Source organism: Spea bombifrons, chromosome 1, assembly GCF_027358695.1.
Source record: "Spea bombifrons isolate aSpeBom1 chromosome 1, aSpeBom1.2.pri, whole genome shotgun sequence".
Lineage (NCBI taxonomy): Eukaryota > Metazoa > Chordata > Amphibia > Anura > Pelobatidae > Spea > Spea bombifrons.
The window spans coordinates 9,414,196-9,439,834 of record NC_071087.1 but is presented as its reverse complement, the minus strand read 5'-3'; the positions used below and the strand labels follow the sequence as shown (position 1 = coordinate 9,439,834).

General features: G+C 37.2%; 2 protein-coding genes across 2 annotated transcripts; one reads left to right on the top strand and one right to left on the bottom strand.

Moving 5' to 3' along the window:
• Window positions 1-3,554: 3,554 nt before the first annotated feature.
• Window positions 3,555-5,948, bottom strand: LOC128481733 (forkhead box protein I1c-like). The gene is made up of 2 exons (XM_053458425.1): window positions 5,357-5,948; window positions 3,555-4,546 (listed from the first exon to the last, which is right to left on the bottom strand). The coding sequence occupies exons 1-2, from the start codon at window positions 5,946-5,948 to the stop codon at window positions 3,990-3,992; spliced, it is 1,149 nt and encodes a 382-aa protein (XP_053314400.1). The 3' UTR covers window positions 3,555-3,989.
• A 14,944-nt stretch (window positions 5,949-20,892) lies between these two features.
• Window positions 20,893-22,404, top strand: LOC128480151 (forkhead box protein I1c-like). The gene is made up of 2 exons (XM_053458308.1): window positions 20,893-21,484; window positions 21,872-22,404. The coding sequence occupies exons 1-2, from the start codon at window positions 20,893-20,895 to the stop codon at window positions 22,402-22,404; spliced, it is 1,125 nt and encodes a 374-aa protein (XP_053314283.1).
• Window positions 22,405-25,639: the final 3,235 nt, after the last annotated feature.

Here is a 25,639-nt window from a genome sequence, read left to right as displayed (position 1 = left end):
CATTTAAGTCTTACGCATCCATCACCCCCCAGATCCATGCCACGAAACCGAGGTCTTTCCACCATGTTTTCTTTGCGAGTAGATAAATGCTTTCTCCTCTTGTCCTTTAAATCCCACTCAGCTGCCGTATTAACAGCTTCTGGATCGTCATCGTTGGAAAGTATGGTATTTGCATTATAATGTGCTAATTATTATTATTATTTAATTTTTTTTTATGTGCTAATTATTTTAGTGATGCTACAACCGAGAAGGTGGAAGAAGGCAGGAGAAGACCACTAGATACTAGAAGGTGGTAGATAAGTGGTACAGCCTCCCAGCAGAGGTGGTAGAGAGTCATACAGTGAGGGAATTTGAACATGCATGGGGTAGACATATGGTTATCCAGAATCTAAGACGTGACCAACGACTGATTAGGGTCTGAGTCTTTACACAACAGGCAGACTAGATGGGCAGAATTGTTCTTATCTGCTGTCAAATTCTATGTTTTTTAACACCTCGGTCTGGTGATTTTTTGAAAGATGTACACAGTTGCAGGGTTCGTGTCTAAAGAACTATTATTTATTTATAATTATTTTCTCAGTATATCTAGAAGCTGGTCAAAAGGTACATATTTGTTCCATAATTATTTTACTTAAATGTTTAAATAAATAATCTGATAAGCTTCTGAAAGTGATGTATACTACACAACAAAAGCATGCCCCCCCACAAATGTATTTTTTCTTAGGTAGTAGATTTTGTATCCCAGTTTTAACTGTTAGGATAATAAATGTACAGAGTGTAGATAGATAGATAGATAGATAGATAGAAATTATATATATATATATATTATATATGTTATATTGATGCTCTCTAGCGATTGATATTTATTTGTATATCCTTTTTTTTTATTAAAGTAGAGGCCAAACACTCCACGGCATGCTGTACTCGCTGCAAGAATAGGCAAGATCTGGCAATGTAACAGATGTTTGAAATGGAAGTGTGATTATCATCCACCAATTATATTAATAATGATATATATATATATATGAAAAAATTCTGTTATAAACATATGAGAAGATTTCTTTATGGAACAATAGCTTGTTTTTAATATATTCATCAATTTATTATGTGTATATATATATATATATATATATATATACATACACATACAGTATACATAAAAAGAAGAATGTAGTATTAATAATCTGAAGATTAATTGCATAATATTGGTGGACCCCGGCCTATAAAAATAATAATAATAGGTAAATATAAAAAGACTACAGCAGCTCATCAACACCCTGGCTACATTTCCTTGACTCCTGACCTACTGCGTGAGCATCAGCAGCCGACTTTACCGAATGGTTCCAGTCGCACCCTGTTTAGTAAGCTCTGTGGAACTCGAGAGACATAGACGATCATTTAGAACAAAGATATTTCAGGAGTTAGTCTGTTAACCATTTATGTACGCAATTCATTGGTCTACGACTGAAAGGGTTAAAATGAGACATTAGTAGGGGTGCGTGATAAGTTAAACCCTTTGAGGCATTGCACCTAATTAGTCTATGAAAGGCTGATAGATGTGCGTTTAGGTCTTATTTACCAATCATAGGTATGACGTGAATCGAAGCATTTAGTGTTTAAAGGGTCCTTCTTGTAAGAGTCACCGGTCGGCGACCGCTCACTGCACTGGCGGCTCTGGTCCCCGAAGTATCAAAACAGCTCAATATAGCATTGTGGGAGCTAAACAGAGACACCATAAGATATATTCCCATATAGCCAGGCTGAGCACCACAGGTTTAAATACTGCCTTATTATCACCATCTAAGCTGTCCGCTGAATGCAAAGGGTTAACCATGTATTGTATTGTAATGCGCCAATTGTGTGCAGCCCTGAAAGACATTAATTTGTTGTAATTTGGGGAACTTTTACCGATAACACTGTCTAGCTTGAAACTCTTTAGTAGAAAAGAAGGGAAGTTCATTTCAGGAGCTTTCTTCAGGATGAGACATTTTAGAACAAGAGATCATAATCTCATACTAGGGGGTCAGAGGTGGTAGATAAGTGGAACAGCCTCCCAGCAGAAGCGACATGATAATACAGTGAGGGAATTTAATAGGAGTATGGCTGTCCTGGACCTATTATGGGCCCAGTCAGGTAAATAGGCAAACTAGATGGGCCGAATCGTTTTTATCTACCGTCAAGGTCTATGTTTCTGTGCTAATTGCATTTATTTGACTAAAACTGTGCATCAGTGCTATTCATAGCTTTCTTTCAGCTCTGAAAATAATAAACCTTTTTTTTACTTCATTCCTACACAATATTTAACCCCTGCTTAAGCACAGATGAAACCTTTAGGTGAGAATATCTACATCCGAAAAGGTACGATTCTTACAAGTGCTGTTATTCGAGCCATTGGGTTGTCACCATTAGTGAACGACCGAAGTAGAATATTTGTTACAGGCTATAAAGCGTTAATTTTGAAAGACCCTCGGGGTCAGCCTATTTAGACGGCTCCCAGGTATGGAACCGACTTTCCTCTTCATTAACTGCAATCACTTCCGAGCTTAGCTGATTAATCTAAAGTCACACTGAGTTTGGCCCCAACATGACGCACTTAAGGCTGCAATGTGTCAAACTGTATTTAGCGCAGGCGTAGCCAATGGGCAGCGCCAGACCTGCTGACAGCCATTTTCCAATAAAATTGAATAATAACAACAGATCGCTGAATCATATGAAAACCAAAATAAAATGTGTCCAGCTATCACAGGGTTAAAAATCTGCTGTTCATTAGCTACGATCACTAAGCATTCCCATTCGGATCCATAAAAAAAATGCACAACTATTAAAAAAAAATGTTTCCTATTCATTGTCTTTGGAATAAACTATTGCTATGAAGAGTTAAAACAAAAAAAACAAGATTTTATTTTGATTTATGAAGGGATCACAGGAGCAAAAAAATGTTTTATGCCAATTTTGCGGCAAACTTAACCATAGAGTGACAGTTATGGCTGTAAATGTATAAAAGCTGTCAATTTTACTTATATTATTATTATTATTATTATTATTATTATTATTATTATAATATGTTCCTTATTGCGCACAGGTGATACCTTTATAGATCACCCAATATGATTCTATTTGGACGTTCAGTAAAACTTTGCAAAAACAATTTAAAGAATTAATAAAAAGAAATTACATTTTAGGATTAAATAAAAAAAGCTTAAAATAAATAGGAGTGTTATAAGGTGGTTTTCATAGAATCTATAACATTTTCTTATAACTATTTTTTTTTATGAACTAATTTTTGTTTTATCCAAACACTGTTCTTACTATAAGCCCTTGTATGTATGATTTAAGGCTTGACAAATCCAAAATTACTCTTTTAAATTCTACATATCATGATCTTTCAGCGCATCCTTCCGTATAATAGTGGGAATGTTTTTTTTTTTTCCTTAATATCATATAAATTTTCTTATTTTTTTTAATGAATGAAATTTTGATTATTGGAAATAGAAGAGTAGAAAAAAATCTGAAATACATTTTAAAAAATTTATTGCATAAATCGTTTAAATTTCCTAGTTAAATCCAAAATACCACATTTTGCAATTTGTATATAAATAAAAAAAAAGTGAAAAAAAAGTTGTTTCCAGACTCAAACATGTATACAATAATATTTACAAGACATTTTATTCCACGCCTATAATCGTACCATTTTTAAAGTCTTAATCTATATACAGTATATGTAAAAATATTTTATATGTCATCTTTGTAAACTCTGAAGTCACGTAAATGTAATATGCGTATATCAGTCTTTTTTTGCACATGTTGTACGTAGACGCTGTTGTGAATGGTACATTTTCACACAGCAATTAGGCAAATAGTAGTCCATAATCCATGTTCCTCCTATGTTCAGTTCATAGTCGAAATGAAGAAACAACTCATTGTGACCTATCGAGCATTCCCAACAGTAGGGTCCAAAATGGCGCCTGGAAAGGAAATGCCCCTTGGAACTAGACTTCACTTCCATCCCTGCTGTATATAAGGCTGTTGACGCTGAAGGTGTTGTAAAAATGGCCGTTGAATTGGTTGGCCTGGTTGTTGGTGGTGGGGAACGAGTTGTAATAAGAGGCCCTGTTGAGGTGCAGACTGTTGTCCTGCATGTCCACAGATGGTTCTGTTAGAGAGCCTGAGGGGAAAGTGCCCAAACCAGTGATGTTTCTCTGTGTCAGTTCATTCACCAACCCCAAAGACATCTGTCTGTTTGCCGAGCTTGTGTCCAAGGAGGTCATATTGCTAAAGAAGTTGTTCAGGCAGGGCGTGGACGTGATCCCCGGGGGAGACGTACTTTTCCGGTCATCGGAACCTACTTCCATTTCGGGCGACGATGGTGCCATTATGGATGGACTCTCCGCACCTTTTCCCCCTAAGGATGGACGAACGTCTTCACCTTTACCCGCTACAGCGTCGGCGACGTTGGATTCCGATCTGCGCTTTCTCTTCCTGCGGAAATTGCCGTTGTCGAACATCTTCTCGCAGTTGGGATCCAGCGTCCAGTAGTTCCCTTTTCCTGTTAAGGCAGAATAAAAATAAAATATAAAAATGAAAAAAAAAAAATGAAAAAGAGCTCCAATAATGAGCTCAGGTACCAAATGTTCACATTGGCATCTTTTCCCTTTCTACCTGTATTTATATGGGAGTTCAAGTACTTACAGAAGTAATAAACCTGAATATTACCTATTACTTTGGCAAAGACAGACTTATAATTTATGAGCCATAAGTCATCCTCTATCACATTGGTTATTTTGTAATAATTAGGGTAATAAACAATAAACAACAAACCAAAAAAATGCCAGAGTTTTCTGGGAACTCAGTTATTTTAATAATTAAGTGTTTATTATATATATTTTAATAATGACTTCAATTAAGTGTTTATTATATATATTTTAATAATTACTTCAATTAAGTGTTTATTATATATATTTTAATAATTACTCCAATTAAGTGTTTATTATATATATATATATATATAGATCAACCACATACCAAAAATCACAAACCATTTTCTGCAATTTTTTAAACAAATTCTGAATTCTGTTAATAGTTACATTGCTGACTTTGTAAAACTTTGGGATTAATAATCAATATTTAGAAGAAGTGCTATAATTTACATTCTTGCTTACATTCTCTCTCTCTCCCTTTAGAACCTGGATGACCAGCAGGTCCCTCCGATGAACTTACTTTTTATGTACAACAGGGCTCTGAGTTCTGGGTCAGTTATAGCTTGAATGAACTGCTTTACAACATGTAGTAGCCACTTAGAATTTACATGATTAAACGCACTGTTTTGTTCAATAAATTACAAAACAATGCTCCTCACCTGGATCGTCTTCATCTCTCGGAACCTTCTTGAAACAGTCATTCAAAGACAGGTTGTGCCGAATCGAGTTCTGCCAGCCCGCTTTACTCTTTTTGTAGAAAGGAAAGTTGTCAGCTACATACTGGTATATTTGGCTTAGCGTCAGCTTCTTCTCCGGGGCATTTTGAATGGCCATGGCAATGAGAGCGGAATAAGAGTACGGCGGTCTCACCAACTTGAGCAGTTCTTCCTGGGAAGCGATTGACAGCCAACCCAAGTCTGTTCCACCAAAACTCGAAGAGCCGGGAAGAAACTGTCTTTGTGATCCATAGGTTGGTGGCATGTAAGAGGCAGGATTGCTTCCATGTAGATAACCGGACGAATTATTCACTCCAGGCCCACCGAGCCATAAATAGGGATTAGTCGGGGGAGCGTAATCCCCTATCCCATAGTTAGCTGTCCTCTGTGAGGAGTGGATGTTCTGCTGGTGATACATGCTAAAGTTCTCACAATACACGGCCATTTCTGGTGCCTCCTGAGCACTTTTTGGGTGAGGCTGGTGTAGGCTGGACGTCGTAGATCTCTGATGAGCTGAAAGATGAACGGAGTTCATAATCTTTTGCAGCACCTTTAAGATTTAAGGTGCTTTTAGCAACAGGTGCCTAATGTGCTGGAAGCCCTGTCTTTATACCTCCCAAGTTTAGTGATCCTCCCTGCCTGGGGCAAGTAATGGGTGGGTTTTGAGAAGTTGTTTCATTCTCAGCAGCCAGTTGGATGCCTCAGTTGAAAGACAGGGGTGTACAAAGTGAAGGGCCGATCACCAAAGAGGCACCAGGCACAGCAATCTGTCTTTTTCATTCATTGTTCTACTGATCTGTCTGCAACTGCAGGCAAGATTTTTTACTTTTTTTTTTTTTTTTTTTTTTTTTTTTAAACTTGCTGACTCGGACATAATTTGGAATTAAAAATATAAGCATTTGTCTACTGATTTTAAAGGCAAGTTTGGAAAACTCAAAGATTAAAATTTTCTATAATTTATTTAGATTTTTTTGCTAAAAAAAAACATACATGGCCAAAAAAGAATTTGTTCTTTTTTTGTTTTTCCTCATTAAATTGTGTCCAAGGGTAGTGTTCCAAATAATTAAAATTTTAGATTTTAATCTTTGTAGCCATTAAAATAATTTGTCTGTGAAAACACATGAATTACCCCACAAGGATTGAATGGATCAATTTTTTTTTTTTAAATAAAAAATAATGTACCAATAACTTATATTTTTATTTTAAGCTTTATAAAAATACTTTCCTATTGATATTATCTGCTAATATACTTTTCTCTATTTATAATCACATTTTATTGGTTTAATGTTAATACATTTCTTAATAAACAGAAAATTTTACTTTTGTATTTTATGTTTATCTTTTGATAAGCTCCTTTTATTGTACAACGCTGAACTTTTTTATATATATAAATATATTATTTACCATAGGCTCTGATTTCAAGAATTCTTCAATACAAAAATGTTGGTGTATCAGCAATTTTTCCATTTTCATTTTAGACACTTTTTTTTGCTTTTATACATTTTGCATAAATTATAATTTTGACTTTCTATAACAGGCTTTAAATTGACATTATTTTTCTACTGTGCAGCATGGTTTGTCATGGAAATATTTAAATCACCATGTTTAATAAAAAAAATGTGCTTAACAATATCAGGTTATTTTGTATATATATATATATATATATATATATATATATATATATATATATTGGTTTTTTTTTCAATTTATGTAGGTCAAATTGAATCACAAAATATATAAAAGACAAAAAAAAAACATGCAATTCTTATAATAATTGTAAGAGTAGCTAACAAATATAAATCAAATGAGGATATTACATTATAATCTTCCTTTATTTTCATACCTTTGAAATGTCATTTTCACGCAAAAAGCATTAGAAGCCTTTTGGGGGTAAAACCAACTTTTTAAAGAGCTCTTAAGTTATGTCACGGTGATAAAAACAGTCTGATCCTACATTTTATAGTCTAAATGTTGTACAATGACGCACCAAATACTTTCTTAAACACACAGTTTTGTTATATGCGGTGGCGTGAGTTCCTTTTTGTGTTATTTTGGCTGAATGGGTTATTAAAATGATTAATACATATTATAGACTCAAAAAATGTAGGGTGTAGAATGAATGTCAGTTAAAAAATGTTATAAGTGATAGGATATATTTATTAATTACTGTACATTATCAGTATGAAAGAAAAGCACTTCAATTGAAAATAATAAAAAAGCATGTTAATAATAATAATAATATAATAATAACACTAATATATATATAATTTTATTTAAATGTATAAATGTAACTTTAAAATAAAACAATTCCATATTATATAATATTTTTATTTTTAGGGTTTTGATTTCATTCAATCATTTCTTTATATCTCGCCAGAATTTTAGTTAGACTTTGTAGCAGTTAGGTCATGATATACATTTTTGATATATTTTATTATATTATAATATTATATATATTTTATTATAATAAAATATATATATTTATTATACTTTTTGATATATTTTCAGTTTGATAAACCACCTTCTTATCTCAAATCCTTGCTACAGAACTGGAGTCCTATCCAAAATGTTAACATGAAACCAGTTGCGCTTTTAAATCGTGTTCAAACATTAAACTCGGCCACACTAACATTTACAGATTTTTTTTAAATACCCCCCGGCCCACCGTGTAAAGAATAAAAGCCAACTCATTTTTATACTTTAGAACTGTAGATTAACGTGGTTCCTATAAAACAGATCCAGATTTGGTTATTATCAATAATTAACCAAAAATGCATGAAAAGCGCCGATTGTGTACGAAGTGCTAATACCTATTTCATATTCGTGATAAATATTTTTACACATTATCACTTGTCTATCGCTGAAAGCTTACATGATGATGTTATAGATTTATATTAAGTGTTCTAAAAGGTTGGATTATTAATTGCATTAACCCTTCGAATACGCAGGCGTCAACTCGTAGCACTGCTGAAAACAACCCCTTAAACGTGATATGCTTTGTCTGTGATTTTCTATACGCCACGGATCAGGTATGGTATCTATACGGTAATCGAAACACAGCTACTTTTTTAACAGTCTTAGACCTTTTTAATAGTTCCTAGAGAAATACAAATTCATTTTGAAACGCAACTAATACAGAATATAGAATTCACAGAGCAGGGGTTCATCAATGATTGTTAGCCTGGTCCTTGAGATTCCTACTGGGGGTTTAGGAACGTGAAAGACTAAGCCCTTAAAGACTAAAAATCAAAACTTCCGTGTTACATTAACATTGACGACCCCAATAGATTACACAATACACAAGGTAAGTTGTATTAGTTGGTGAGGTGTGTTTATGACACATGGATTCGATCTCTACAATAAACTCGCGACTTCATGAAACAGTTCCTTGTGTATTCACGGAAGAACATAGCAGCAAATAACATATTAACCGATCCCAGGCTGCCGTTTAGTTGCCGGTGGTGTTAAGGAAAGACGATTTTTTGTGAAGCTCACTGTAGTAAGCTGTGTTATTAGAGATATTCTGAAGTCACGTGATTTTGTGAAGGACATCTCCTCAGCACAGGGCCAGCCCCTATGCCAACATAGAAAAGATACGTTACAAAAAAACTTTCCTATCCCGCTCTTGGCTCAAGGAAAGCTCACGCAACCCGATGGATTCATATTACAAGTTAATGGTTAGTTTTTTCTATCTTGCTCCTTATTGTGTTTTTCTTTATTAGAGAAAGAATAAAAGTAATATTATTCTATCTTGATGATATGCAATGCAATGCTAGTTTTATCTTTACATATAGATATAAGTATAAATATACATACACATACATTCAAATGTTTGGGGTCACTAAGCTGTTTTCATTGAAAACAAAGACATTTCTCGCTGTTACATAATTGGAAAAGGGTTTTCTAACAACCTATTAACCTTTTAACGCCTTAATGACAAAGTACATGTACGGGCCCAAAATGCATTGTTTTTCAATGGGTTTAGGGACCACCCATTGTCCTTAAGGGGTTAAACTTTTAACTGTGGTTAGCGAACACAACGTGCCATTGGAACACGGGAGTGATGGGAGTGATAAAGGGCCATTGGAACACAGGAGTGATGGGAGTGATAAAGGGCCATTGGAACACAGGAGTGATGGGAGTGATAAAGGGCCATTGGAACACAGGAGTGATGGGAGTGATAAAGGGCCTCTGTACCCCTATAAAGATATTCCATTAAAAATCAGCTGTTTACAGCTACAGTAGTCACTTACAACATTAACCCCGTCTGTGCTGGATTTCTGACCCATTTCATGTTATCTTAATGGGCAGAATTGGCTTTTCTTTCAACAACAAGGATGTTTCTAAGCGACCCCAAACTTTTGAACGGCAGTGTATACACTGTATACATGATTACATTATTTCTTTATTTTAGCATACCTTGGGAAAATGGCAGAAAATGGTTTAAGAACTGCTGACGTTCAAACAGTGGAAGTGTTAAGAACTGTTAATGGACAAATATTTGGCTAACTAGTCCGTTGAAGCAAACAATGCCGTTAGTTAACAATGCCAATTGTAATTGTGTAATGAGATTCCCATTGTGGGTTCCTATGACACAACACACCGTGCCTTTACCTGCAGACTGCTGTTTGCAGCTACAGTAATTACAGTGTTAATAGTCTATTGCAGAATATCCCATATGAAACAATATCCAATATCATTAGCACAGAATGTAGACCTAGTGCAGGTCTCTCTCCAGATCCATCCGAAACATTCACTCCGGTTTAATGCCACAGAGAATATATATATATATATAGAAAATATACATAAAAACGAGCAGTCTCTTCGAATATTAACTCTTTAACAGCCTGTGACAAGAATTCTACTGCAGTGCTTGCAAATCGTGGCAACCAAGAGGTCCACATGAAAACAAGGATTTGTTAAGAGGGGAAGGTCTTCTGCATCGAGTCACCTTCATTCAAGCAGGGATTTTGCTGTGATACACCAGTAAGGAAAGCATCTATTGACATACTCTGATATTATTAAATTAGATTAGACTATGGAGTCAGCTCTAGACTGGGTTATCCAGAGAATCTGCACATTCATCCAAATCCCAGAGGGTTCAAAGTTATGAGCATCACAGTAAGAGCTTCCAAAATACAAACAATCCATACGGTACGTGTGCTTACTTTTAAGGGTGGTCCTTCACATGTTTACTAGACATGTTTAAATGTGACATTCAAAGTTGTATAGGAGTTTTTGTCAACCTACTTCCTTTTAGTAAAAATCTTGTGAAAATGTGTATAGATAAATTGTTGGCGCTATATAAATAAAATATAATAATAATAATAAAAGATAATAATGATAATAATAATAATAATAATTATTATTATTATTATAGATTATAGGCAGTAGATGAGAAATCTCCAAAGCTGGCATCTACAAAGTAGTCTAATAGCAGCATAACTTTACTTAAACCTGCATACATTATAACACACCACAATGGGGGTATGATTGTCCCTGGAGAGACCGTACGTGTAAGAAATTAACTTTAGAAACATACTTAATGGTTTATCAGACAGAACACATTCTATTTTTAACTTCCCAGGTCTTGAGAAAGAACTTTGCTGTAATGTCGCCCAATGTCTGATGGAATTAGCAAATGGCGCCATCTGTAGGTGAATCAGTGGGACTACAAGCAAAGACCGACATATTGAACAGACCAATTGTTTTCTCTTAAAAAAAATATCATGAATTGAGCAAAAGCATCAGATCTGAGCGATATGAACGATAACGTTATAGATGAATACTATTTATCCACAGAACTATACCCCAAGTAGATTAGTTACATGATATCAAGAATAACACATATCAGAGAGGAAACAATTTATAAATCCTGCCTTTGCCCAATTTATAAATATCCGTTCAAATTTTTTGTAAGCGAATTCCGCTGACAGTAGGGGTGTTTTTTCTAGAAAAAAAAAACTTCTGGACTCCTTAACAAAGTTTTTTCACACCATACTCCTTATCACCGGGAGGTTAAAGGGCACCAGTTGTGATCCTGCCATAGGATCAGGTTATAGACAGACGTGTTAAGCAAATAGACCTCAGCGGATCTGTTGTTTAAAAAAAAAAAAAAAAAAAAAACACAGAAGAATTTAAGACATGTTTTCTGTTGCTATGGTAACAGTCTGCTTTGTGTCACATGGCAATTAGATATTCCCTAAAAAAAAATGATAAGATTAAAGAATAGTTTTTATGCTATAAAAATTATACCCCAGATTTTGGGTTCGACTTGAGCTGGTTAAGCCTTTTTGACGGTAGGGATTCTGTAGGTCACAGAGATCTGAGGAACTTCTGTCTACTTCGTGACTATAGGCCTGAAAATTAACTTATTTTTGGCTATATTCAACAAATGTGTGTGTTTTCCAGGAACGGTGACATATATGCATCCGGAACTCAAGTGCCATAAATATATATGGAACGCTCAGAAAGGGAAACTCGCTGATCTTTACCTTTTTTTATTTGTTTACAGTAAATGGTCGTAAGATCACCAGACAGCGGTGGCAGCAGGTCCCATTAGATGTTATCACAGGTTGGGTCCGTTAAATAATGATATGTTAATTCTATCAGTTGAAAAGGGTGATCCCCTGATAAGAAACGCTTATAAGCGACACATTTGGAGTCTATTAGCTGTGTTAGTGGGACCGATGACGTGTTATTTAACTAACATGTATGCTGAGAATAACATGTGTAGAAGGACTTGAGTTTAAAATGAATTGGCATTTGCTGGGAATTTAGTAACTTCCTTTTAAGGTGTGATTACTAAAGTAGCCAAGGTGTGATGTCATACTCCTGACACAACAAGCACTGGATCACACTAACTGGGCAGATAATATACGGGGACAGATCTCATTACATGCCATTAATAATTATATTTAATTAAAATAATTAACTCATTTTCTTGCATGGGATGGTTGCCATTGATGGTTGCCATTGAAATATTTAATAATAAAAATGAATAAAACAGTCCAAGGGAAAATAGAGTGTTTTTGTTAAAGGTTATCCCTTTCATGAGTCCAACATAGAAAAAGATGTAGAGCTGACGCAAGTTCCATGTGCAAAAGGTCCCTGAGGATGAGGTGACTTAATATTTAATGCAAATTAAATGCGGATTCTTTATCGGGGACTGTTGTTGGGTAGCAGGGACGCCTGTGCTTCTAGTAGATAATATCTTCTTTCCGTGCTGACACAGTCTATGTCCTATATCCTTACTAAAGGTCATGCCGTAGAATCAAGTGGCACCTTCTGTGGTTTCATGCAGACCTGGGGTGCCAGAGACATGTTCTCTTGGGCATCCCTTCCAAGCCCCCCAATGTGTAGATGACCTTCTAGATTTGCCATGGTTCCTGTGCCTACTGGGTAATAGTACGTGGAAGGAAACATTTTTTAAATATTAAGGAGGGAAGGAGGACACAGATCATGCAAAAACAGTTGAGAATAAGAAGACAGTAACCTCTAAGTACGTCTTTAGTCTTCAAGTGAACCCAGGGCAGTTAAGTTAATGTTATACCTGCTTGAATGTATGATAGCCTGGTGTCCAGGAATGGATTAAGAACAACCAGGGGGCCCTGGGGCAAAATAGTTTACGGGGTCCCTTTCTGACTCCCTATGTATATCTACACAATAAAATAACAGTATGATGCTTCTTTTAATTGGGTTTGTTTCTTAATTGTATATTTTGAGCCACCAGCGGGGTTTTTGACAGCGTCCGATATCCTCCTAATGAGCACTAATAGCGTAGGTTCCCCTAAAGTAAAGGATTAAAGGCACAAACTGTATGCTGATATGAATCCATATTTGTTGGAGGGCAGATTACCAACGGTCATGCCCCACCGCACTTCCTAATCCAGGAAGGGAGAAGCATTTTTTGGGGGGGAATCTTGGTAATGGAACACTTGCAGCTAAGTGCTCTTAATGCGCCTTCCAAAAATGCCTGGAGTCGTTAGTTAATGACTCCCCACCAGATGACTTCTCGACTCTCAAAGGCGACAAAGGCTTGAAGTTAAAAATCAGAACAATCTCTGCATAAAAAGGGCATTGCGGTACAGATACATATAAAGCAATTCTATTATAATTCTAGCAGCAACCTGGGAATCTGAATTTTTGTGCCTTTTATGCTTTTTAGGTTGTGCGCTCTTCTATTTTCGTACATTTTATTACCTATATGTTCTTAACTCTTTGTTATACATTGTAAGCTTGTGAGCCGAGCCCCCTTTACCTAATGTATGGGTCGTCTTAGTCTGTAAATTCTGTCAGACTTTGAATGTATGGACTGTAAGAAGCGCTATATAACTAAAAGATAATGGTAATAATAATAATAACAATAATAATAATACTAATAATAATACTAACAATAAAAACAATACTACTACTAACAATAATAATAATAATTATAATAATAATAATACTAACAATAAAAACAATATGACTACTACTACCAATAATAATAACAATAAAAACAATACTACTACTAATAATAACAAAAATATTACAACTACTACTAATAATAACAATACTACTAATAATAATAATATTAATAATAATAAAAACAATACTGCTACTACTACTAATGATAATAACAAAATATTACTACTACTAACAATACTACTGCTTCTACTAGCACTACTACTAATAATAATAATAATAATAACAACAATAAAAACAATACCACTACTACCACTACTACTACTACTACTAATAATAATAACAATACTACTACTACTAACAATAAAAACAATACTACTACTACTAACAATACTACTACTACTACTAACAATACTACTACTGCTACTACTACTACTACTAACAACAATACCACTACTGCTAATAATAAAAATAATAAAAACAATACTACTACCAATAACAATACTACTACTGCTGCTACTAATAATAACAAAAATATTACTACTACTACTAACAATATTACTACTGCTACTACTACTATTACTAATAATAACAATAATAATACCGGTAATACTAATAATAATAACAATCGTACTACTGCTACTACTACTAATAACAATAATAATAAATAGAAGCGGGGAACACATTCCAGACACGCCAGCATTTAAAAGGTTAAGACCAGAACCTGGTAAACGCCCTTTATGCATTATTCCTTAACTCTCTCCTTGCCACTGAAATGCAAAAGTAACACAACAGGGGAGCATGTAAAGGGTTTCAAAACTTCCCACCCAAACAACAATGATAACAAGTACCCCCCACCTGCGAACCATGATGGAGTGGAGGGGGCAGGTTGAAAGGGAGGCTCCGACACTTTGAATTTCTTGATTGTTTTAAATAACATGTTGTTTATATATAAATGACTCCAAAGGCTTGTATTGATAGGGCCTCCGATTGTGCCCCCCCCTCGTCTTTAGTAAATAAGAATAAGTGCAGCCAGTTAGTCTCCAGTGTCCGGGCGACAGAATAGAAGGGTGCATTTTCAAAAATAGCCCCAGGGTCACACCGTATTAATGACATCTATGAATAATGACGGGGTCTCATTTTCATGGTGACGGTGTCTTACGTCTTTGAGGTTCTAGCCACGGAACACAAACGTAATCACCAGACTTCCAGCTTACATGGTACAACCTGCAGACAAAATAAAAATGCTGTAAAGGGATGGTAGATAAGTGGAACAGCCTCCCAGCAGAAGTGGTAGAGGCTAAAATAGTGATGGACTTTATAAATGCGTGGAATAGGCATACGGCTCCTGAATCTAAGATGAGACCAATGACTGATTAAGGTTTGATATGATATGATCTCAGCCGCGTAGCATGAGAAGGAGTCCAAGCTGTGTGACCCTAAAAATCGGCCCCTTCACCCTGATAATTCCTGGGTATGATGTAAGTTTGGTGAGCCGTGTGCCATTCTACCCTATCCATGATGTCACAAGGCTAGGGGCAGCCATGTCTGAACTCTGTAACCCATGTGTGATTATGGCGTTACAATGTCACCCAACTCTATCAAGCCTAAAACAACTTAGGGCAACCCCCCTGCCGGTGCGTCAGGCCTTCCACATGCACACCGTACTATCATGTTTACACACAATAAAAATGAATGAGGTGTGATTAGCAGAGCTGGGGAACAGAAGAAACAGGGCAGGACCAGGCGATAATGTGTTAATGTTATGGGCGGAATTCGTCAAGGGGACAGTAGTGACATTAATGGGGGGGGACGGGCTGGGGTAAATAACTTGGAGGGTACAAGACTGAGGACCTTGTGGTCATGTGGGTTACAAGTGAATTGATTATGTGGATTAACCCACAAACACCCGCTGTCCTTCAACCAGGCAAAATATATCGTGATCTTAAACATAGATCATTTTCTTATATAAGCCAATTTAGTTTTTGTTCCGGGGTTTATCGGCCCCGCTGGACGGTGGCGGGGAGGGGTGAAACATTTTATTATGTAGCTTATTGTAAGTTAAAGGACTTTCACCATAGCAATTCACAAAAAGATTCAGAGAATTTGCTGGCACGTGGCGATTAAATGCTTAATTAATGTATTTTTAATTTACTCAAGGCAATTATTATTCACATTAGCGGAGGTGCACTTGAGTAGTGGATAAGTGGAACAGCCTCCTAGCATAAGCGGTAGAGGCAGATACGGTGAGGGAATTTAAAGACGGATGGGATAAGATGAGACCAAGGACTGATTAAGGTGTGAACAAACTAGATGGACGGAATGAAATTCTGTTATTCCACATAGAATGTAATATATAATATAACGGCATTTTCTTAATTTAACGTGCGATCGGAGCGTTTCCATTCCAGTCACCTCCGTTGGTAAAGGAATGCATTCCTTGGGCATTGTCAGCCCCGCTGATGGGAATCCCTTGACATGTATATGCGTATATCCCTATTTACATATTAATGTGAATTAATTAGCGGTGGGTGCCGTGCTGATCAGTGACACGTCACGAGGCACGGCATTCCACCAACCCCCCAGGCGATGAAACGGTTAACGCAGGGGTCAGGACTCACGGCAGATTATTAATTGCCCGGTCCCAATTGGTGGTGATTGACAGTCCTGGCGCGGGGTGTTAAGAAGTTGCCTATAGCCGTGTGCAGGAAGGGCAGTCGCTGGACCTGTCTGGGTGCTGATTATCAAACTGCCATCCATCAAGGCTCGCCTTTACTACAGAGGCCATTCCCAGACCGGCGATAACAGCTCCTTATCAAGGAATCAGTGAGAAGGACTTATCTGGGAGAACAATCATCTCGTTATTTAACCAGCTATCAGCCATGCGATAACACTTAACCCTCTGAGCGCCGCCAACGCGTAGCTCGTCAATCTGACAGCTCAACGTTTAATGGAACCTTCTACTTCTCAGCTTCCAAATACCCCAATAAAACAATGGCTAATTATCGCTGCTTTATTTCGGGTGTACTTTGTGCTGAGGGGCTTTTGTGAGGAGTCTTTTTACAATTTTGTATCCAAGCATCAATGTGTAAGGACAGGTTAAGTATCAGCGTATTTTTATTCCCGTTTAAGGTGATGGATAAGTGGAACAGCCTCCCAGCAGAAGTGGTAGAGGGTAATACAGTGAGGGAATGTAAACATGCATGGGACAGGCATATGGCTCCTGAATCGAACACGAAGAAAAATGCACGACTAGATGGGCCGAATGGGTCTGATCTGACGTCAAATTCTATTTACTATGCCCTTAAGTGCAGTCTATAAAATAAAACGAAACAAAAAAAAATAAAAATAACTTAAAATTATATATATATATGTATAAAATATAAATATTATTTCTCATCTTAAAGTTCTCCAGTAAGAAAGTAACAAAAGGAAAGCTGTAATTTAACGGGAAGGGATAATCACGCAGATCCCGAGGAACAGGAAGTAGAAATGGCTGCTCCCGTCGGATACACATAGGGCCGTTTTCTAAAATATGTATCGCATTTTTTTTATTTTGCAACAAACCTTCAAAGCTTTAAAGCTAAGGATGATATTTATCCCCAGCCTAGGGTGTAATTACGCGCCGTCGCTAGCGCCATGGAAGTGGGATTTGAACTTGGATAATCTGCCTACTTCCTGATACATTTTGATTACAGCCATGTTTGATGTGTATTAGGATAGCGGGAGTCGGGGTCTTAGAGGCCCTGTTAAAATCTGAAATGTAAGACATACGTTACCCGTCACGTCTATCACTACCACGGACAGGGTGATTAATAGGCTTTAATGAGTAAAGGTTCAATTATCTTTTTTTAGCTAAAGTTTGGGGTCATTTAGCTGTTTTTTTTCGTGGAAATAAAACACATTTCTGGCCGTAATATAATTGAAAAGGATTTCTAACTATGAATTAGCCTTTTAGACTTAAACTTGGATTAGTGAACACAACGTGCCATTTCAGTCACATTATATGGCCATAATATGCTAAGCCCAGCACTACGCCAAAACGCGAACCGCGCTCAAGTGTTATCCGTAGTAAGGAAAGCACAATACACTCTCTCGGGGTGGGAAATATTACTTTCTTTGTCGTTTTAATCAGGTTTCTAACTTTTTCAATCATGTATCAAACTGCACCCAGTATCACACTGCACAATAGTATCAGCACCGTGTGGTTCAGGCATCATGTATATGGATAAGGATGATAATACATAATAGTATTCATTTTTGTTTTTTTTCCTATATATGAGCAAAAATTTTTTTTTTTTTTCTGGAGTGCAGTCTGTGAGTTATTTGGTAATAGCGTCCGTGGGGGACCGCTTAGACCAGAACCCTCTTTTTTGAAAGAACCCCTTCTCACGGGTGACAAGTGGTCACTGAGTGTACCTGACCTGCCCTGCATGTCCTACCTACTGATCTATTCATCAGGTGTATCTTTTTCCTGTCCCAGGTAAACATCTGCCAACACCGTTTTAGTACTCCCCTCCCCCAGCGTACTATGACCTTTCAGTAGCTGGGACCGTCACCGGACATCTCAGTTACAGAATTCAGTTCACGTTTCTATAATGCGTCCGGCCAACATGTTCCTCTGGTCTTGAGATGGTGCACCTCCTCCCCAATATATCCCTAGGTAGGGCTTTCTAAATATGACCTATAGAGGTGTCCATCAGGAACATAAGAACCAAATCAAATATAACAAAAACAATCCTTAATGCAATCTATTATACGTCAGTTAGCCAATAAAGGTATCATCCATACTAAAGATTTTCCAAACGCTATACGTTCCCTGTAACAGCTCCCACCCAGATCTTTCTAGAAGTCTACAACTCTTTGGTCTCTGTTGATGATGGGAATTACTGCCACTCAAGGAAAAAGCCAATTTCTCCAGTCTACGTTAGATGTTACTTGTTTTAAAAGTTGCTTTTTCCATCCAATCTGCTCAACTTAACACTTTTGAAATAAAATACTGTGTTAGAAACATCACTCTTTGTACCGCCGATTCTCCAAAATAATGATGTCATCGTATAAAATTCCGCCTTGTTCATAATTTTTGCTGGGAACATTTAATTGTCATGAGAAACAAAGGCAGGAGGGGAATTCATATCTCATCTTGTTTTCGAAATATGACAATTATCCACCCAAAAATGAAAACAATTTATTTTTATCAAATAAGAGATTTTGTGGGAAAACCTTCTTGTTCAATGTGGAGCATCTCAAATGATGAATGCGGGGCTTTTCTATTGAGGTTCCATTCAGTAAAAGGTGATGCTAACATTTTTGCAAATATTTTCTGCTTTTGACCGACTATTCAGAAGACGTGAGCGATAAGAAGTGTCGAAAGATTTGCAATTCTGATTCTTAACAATGGTCCGATCCTTACAAATTCACAAATATTCCATGGGGTTTTTTTTTGCACAGCAGGAATGGGCTAATGCCCCCATTGTTATCATGGCAGAACAAGGTCAATGTGTGATCGAGCCAAGTAATATGGGGTTAGTGGGTAGAATAAATGTTGATATATTGGCCATTTTATGCAACAATCCAACCCATCTGTGACTTTTGTGAAGACTCTTTTTGGTAATAACCCAAGCCTAGTCTGGCCTTCTGGATGCCCTTGGCTGTTGGCACCCTATACACTCAGCACTACCTGAGCATAAAAATATAACGTGTGACTGCGTATATTTATCCGTTGGCCGCGCTTATGTCATTAAGCGGCCACTGGCCTTAAAGTGCCAGTTCGCCCTGTAATAACCAACATAAAAATGTACTATCACTCGGAACTTTCCTATTCCACTATACTTTTTATCTTTACTTTGCAATTCTATGCTGTAAAAACTGCTATTGAGCTGTTGCATCCCCCCTCTATAAATAATAAAATAAAAACATACAATGAGCTTGAAGTATTTAAAAAATATTATTTTAAATGTAATTTTAAGCAAAAAAAAATAAATAAACTTTGTCTAATGTACGGTAATATAAAGCTATATAAAGGAACCCAAAATAAAGTGGAAAAGTTTGCATAGTTAATAACTTTATTAGAAAAAAATTACTTTATTTTGAAAATCTAAGAATAACAAAAAAAAATATTTTTAAAGTAGGAGCAAAAATCTAGTAAGTAAAAAAAAAACGCACAAAATCTCAAAAGCTCCAACTATCAAAAGCAATCTTTCTGTTCTTGCAAATTTTGTGTGTCTTTCGAAATAAAACCTATTTTTTTTTATCCATTGATTCATTTCTAGATTAATATTAGATTGAAAGAAAAAAATTTGCAATTCCTAGGTAAATAAAACATTTTTGAACAAAGTAAAATTGTATTTATTTTTCATGATAATAAATGTTTTAGTTTTTATTAAAAACCATTTAATACAATTTAGATCCCCCCCACCAAAAAAAACGAATAACATTAAATAACATACAATATATATATAAAAAATGTTTTTTTTTTTTAATGGTGGCTGCTTGCTACAAAAAATACCAATAAAAAACACTAATACAATTTTGAATCTTCTTAAATTTTTTGAATTTTGTCAGGATGGGATATAAAGAAAAAATATATTTAATGACATTTTGCTAATAAAATTATTTTTATAGCCGCTTAAATATTATACGGCATGCTCAAATGATTATATAAACAGAGTATGCCTCTTAAATAGCTTGTTAAATTGTTATGTGAGGGAATATAAGTGTGCTGGCGCATGTGTTAAGGCAGTAGTCACGTTTAACTGTTATTTGAAACAAACAACAAAAAAAATCACCATAAGAAAAGAAAAGAAAAACACGCCGGCATTTGCAGACTGATGCAGAAAACAATGAATGAAAAGGTCCAATTATTTGCACTGGTGCCTCTGTGATGATGATCAGCCCTATTCTGAGCACACCTTAGCATTTTCATTCAGTAAGCTAACTGGCTGCTGACAGTAAGACCCGCCCACTGCTGACCCCAGCCAGGTAGGACTTGAACGGTATAAAAAGCCCCGTGCTCAGGTGTTTGTTATATTTTCCCAAAAGAACATAGGAGTTTGAAGGTGCTGCTAAAGAATATGAATTCGGTTCACCTTCCAGCTCCTCAGAGACCTGCTGCGTCCAGCCTACACCAACCTCAACCAAAGAGTGCCCAGGAAGCACCGGAGATGTCGCTGTATTCTGATAACTTCAGCATGTACCACCAGCAGAACCTCCATCCAGCACAGAGGACATCCAGCTGCGGCATAGGGGATTACGCTCCCCCGACCAATCCCTACTTGTGGCTGGGTGCCCCGGGAGTGAACAATTCTACCAGTTATCTACATGGAAATAGCCCTGCTTCTTACATGCCACCATCCTATGGACCCCAAAGACAGTTTCTAGCCAGCTCATCAAGTTTTCCAGGGACAGACCTAGGTTGGTTGTCTATGGCTTCCCAGGAAGAACTCCTCAAGTTGGTGAGACCTCCTTACTCCTACTCAGCTCTTATTGCCATGGCCATTCAAAACGCTCCCAAGAAGAAGTTGACTCTAAGTCAGATCTACCAGTATGTGGCGGACAACTTTCCTTTCTACAAGAAGACTAAAGCTGGCTGGCAGAACTCAATTCGACACAATCTCTCCCTGAACGATTGCTTCAAGAAGGTTCCAAGAGAAGACGATGATCCAGGTAAATGTCTTTTAAATCAATGTAGTTCTCACATTGTTACTTTGCATTTAGAACATTACTAATTGCCTTTTAAGCAGCAGATAAAACAGTTATATTACGAGAAATCAACATATTTTACATATGCTTTATTTGAGGAAGTTTATTTAAATTGTATTGTATAGGGATAAAATTCAGAAAATGAGGTTGTTAGGGCATACATTTTACCAGAACAATCTTAGTACAGATAGCGAATGATAATAAAGTGTTATTAGCACATATAAGGATACTCGTTATTTTAACATTCTACAAGTAATGTTGCATGGAAAATAAATCGATTTATTTAGATTATGTGCAAATATCCGTTTTTTGACCTTCTACTCACACTAAAACGTGTCTCTTCTTCATTAGGAAAGGGAAATTACTGGACACTGGATTCTAACTGCGAGAAGATGTTTGACAACGGAAATTTCCGCCGGAAAAGAAAGTGCAAGTCAGAGTCCCCCGCGTCGAAAATCGCAAAGCTTGGTGAAGACCAAGGAACCGGAAAGAATAAGGACGGCACCTCCATGGTAACATCAACCTCTCCAGAAATCGAGGCTGTCTCACCTGACGCAAAAAGCATATCTCCTCCAGCTGTCACTTACACACCTTGCCTCAGCAATTTTTTCAATGGCATGTCTTCCTTGGATTCCAGCTCGGCAAACCGTCAGATGTCCTTGGGCTTGGTGAACGAACTGTCTCAGAGGAACACCACCGGTTTGAGCAGCTTCACTCCAAGTCCTCTGTCTGAGCCACCTGCAGATATCCAAGACAGTAGCCTTTTCTACAACAGGGCTCCATATTACAACTCATTCTCTGCCACCAGCCAGACACAATCAATTCAACCACAGTTCCTACACCAGTTTCAGCCCCAGCAAGCTCTATATGCTGGAAGATACTGAAAGCTGGGTTTGTCAAGCGACAACACGTCGAGCAAATGTAAATAGACTGATATAAAGGTTTTTGTACGCTTTATGCGACAGACTTGGCTAGGTTAAGAAGGAGAGGGGGGTTAAAAACTTCTGCCAAATGCGAGATGGGACACTTACAACGATGGTTGCCAAATTGGAAGACAAAGACGTTTGAGTTTGCCGGAGGCATTTTGTAAAACAATATCTGTGTGTTCAGAAGGTGTTAGAGAAATGTGACAATTCATTTCAAAGTATATGTGTGGGTTAAGCCAAAGTGACCTGTGAAAAACGAAACAAAAATGATAAAACCTATATTTATGGTATTATCGGGATATGGTTTTAACGCCCACAGAGACCAACAGAACCAACAGATTATAAAATCCGACACTGCTGATTGTTCTCGGCGACTTCTTTTATAAAATGAATTTAATCAGATTGTCAGACTCTTGAAGGATTGAAGCCCTTTTGTCAAACGCTGCTGTTGTATTGGCAACAACTGTATAGAAATTTGTAGATTTTATATAATTTATGTTTTCATTTATATTTTATTTAATAAAAAGATTTTTTTTTTTAATAAAAAAAAAGTTGTCCTGCAGTTTGAAGATGTGTGTTGTCCTCATGTAACTCTTTCTCTTGCCATCTGCACTTCATTCCATTACAAGTGGAGCTCATTCCTTCACCCATATGTGTTTGAGGAACCCCTTCCGCCATCCCTGTCTGGGATACCCTGTCACTTCTCTTCATGGGGAAAAGTCCAATTCTTCCAACGGAAAACCAAAATAAGGTTGTAGGGGGTCATACATTCTGCCACATTGTGCACAAGCATTTGATAAGCCTGTATTGGCATGGATCAAATTGCGGTAGCAATCTCCAGAGAATGTATAGATCGCCAAGAATTATTATCACGCTGAAGTTGTGCTAATGCCAACTTTCTCACGTTTCAGTGAATTTGAGGTTCTAGTTGTCTTGAGTACACTCGGAAATCCTTAAGAATAGTAAACCTGTATTTACCCATGAAGCTGATCCGATGGTCCTCACGGAAGACCTTAACCTTGCAGGACTTGCCCTTGATTGGATCACCTGTGTTCAATCAGGAGTTATCATATGACCAAAAAGTCTCTGAAATTGCCCCCTTGTTGAGAAAAATGTGAATTCGCTAAACGTTTTCAGCATTATCACGCTGCATTGTGAAGGGCCAACCCAGCGACCATCCCTTCTGCAACAAGGGATCCCCTCAGTGATTACACCGGGAATTTAGATGGGATTTAGTACCAATGAGTTTATAACGAATAAGTAGGAGGGATAATGTGCTCACATATACACATTTAATTATCTTTTTTTGATCATAAAGGGAAAATAGGGATTGTACGTTTATCATTCATCTAAAATAAAGGAGAAAAGGAGAAACGCCTTACTCCCACTTAAACATAATGAGCGAGTGTTACAAGAAGCATATATAGGATACATAGAGCAGGTCGCCCCACAATAAGTAGGTGGGTACCCATAAATTGGATTCAGATTGGAGGGACATTATTTCCAGAGGATAGAAAGTCAAGCTGCACTTCGACGGCCGAGCCACCATCCAATCACAGGACAGGAGTGGGCAGCCATGTTTGCCCACTGTGCTATCAAACCCAATTTTATAATTTTTCAGGTCAATTTGCAAATATGCAAAGATCTCCGGAATTTACATTTTCCTTGACGAGTGTGAATTGCATCAATACATTCACGTGGAATGAATGGGTGGGGAACAATACAGGTGATTGAACCGAGACTATACGGAGATCATTTACATTTCAATACAGCAATTAACAAAAAATGTAAAGGCGAAGACGGAATACAATTAAAGTTATTGACCGGTTCAGTAGTGAAATTCCTTGACAAGAAGTCAGCGAGAAATGTAGGACGAGATTGGAGTCGGATATTCCTCATAATTCCATATATTGATAAAGTGCCAACTCTAGGAGAAATAGACAGACGGCTAATGATGCGTAAGGTACAGAAGCATCTGATTGGCGGCTTAAAATCACGACCCCGGTGCGGAGAGGTTTACTCTACTCGACCTAGGGTGGCGGGTCTTGAGGAACTCTGGCGTCCAACCAGGTGCTTATCCCCCCACTACTCAATGGGGCCGTTACAACTGTCCCCAACTGGCCCATCTGCACCATGGAGGACTTTTCCTGGCTGACATAGCCTCCATAGCAGGCCCTTCCCAGCCTGGGAGTGTGGCCCCCGGCCAGGCTTACGGCAGTGCCGGGCTAAATATGTCTGTGTATTTCCTGCTTGTTATGCCCTGTTTACCCATTGTACAGCGCTATGGAATATGATGGTGCTATATAAAACGATAAAAAAAAAAATAAAAGAATATATTTAGGCCTTCAGCTGTCACTAGCATCCCATGCTAACAACTATTTCAGTTCCTTTCCCCCAGAAAAAAAAAGGGAGTTTGGGGATATAGCTCCAGCTTTGTGGACCGGTCAGTAATCAATGAAGAGTAACCGCTGCCAACAGGTACACTTTGCAAATGGGACCACCAGCCCAGTCACCAGCGTGCATGCGCATATCATCCGAGCACAATGCGCAAATGAGTGAAACCGCTTTGGTGGCCACCAGAAATCCCCGAACTAAAGAAAAGGGGGCTATAGAAGTGCGGAGATGCTAGGCTCTGTGTGTCTCACCGCACCCCTGTTACTGCACCAACACTGACTTTTATTACTGAAAATTACTAATATCAGCAAAATTCAAAATTACCAAATTCCATTCTGTATAAATATTATTATTATTATTATCTTTTATTTCTATAGCGCCAACAATTTACGCAGCGCTTAAATATTTGTAACTATATATAATGTGCGCCTTTAATATTATTTTTTATTATTATTTTACCGTAAGACACAAGCGGAAGGCAACTAAACAAATTGAAGGTGCTTGGTTTTTAAGCAGTACACTGCTTGCGTAAAAATATTTACGGCCACGTAACGTCAACGCGAAAAAAACCGGCAGCCATGTGCCGTTAAATTGTTTTTAATTGTCCCAGAACGTAGGGCGTTAAGTTTCCGGGAATTTCAAAGGGACGTCTCATTATCTAGTTTATATTTGCTGCTGTCTTGGATTATAATATGAAAAAGACTCTAAACGCCAGCCACGCTTCTTTTGTTTTTCGCAAAATAATTCCGGTCAATAAGCGGAGCAGGTATTGATCTCATAGAGACCTTTAGGTAGGGTG

What these genes read in the sequence shown, in the direction of transcription:
- LOC128481733 (XM_053458425.1), bottom strand. Translation starts at nt 5,948, where the DNA reads ATGAACTCCGTTCATCTTTCAGCTCATCAGAGATCTACGACGTCCAGC. An exon ending in GAGAGATGAAGACGATCCAG is followed by an intron (nt 4,547 to 5,356) that starts GTGAGGAGCATT and finishes CTGCCTTAACAG; the next exon opens with GAAAAGGGAACTACTGGACG.
- LOC128480151 (XM_053458308.1), top strand. Translation starts at nt 20,893, where the DNA reads ATGAATTCGGTTCACCTTCCAGCTCCTCAGAGACCTGCTGCGTCCAGC. An exon ending in AAGAGAAGACGATGATCCAG is followed by an intron (nt 21,485 to 21,871) that starts GTAAATGTCTTT and finishes CTTCTTCATTAG; the next exon opens with GAAAGGGAAATTACTGGACA.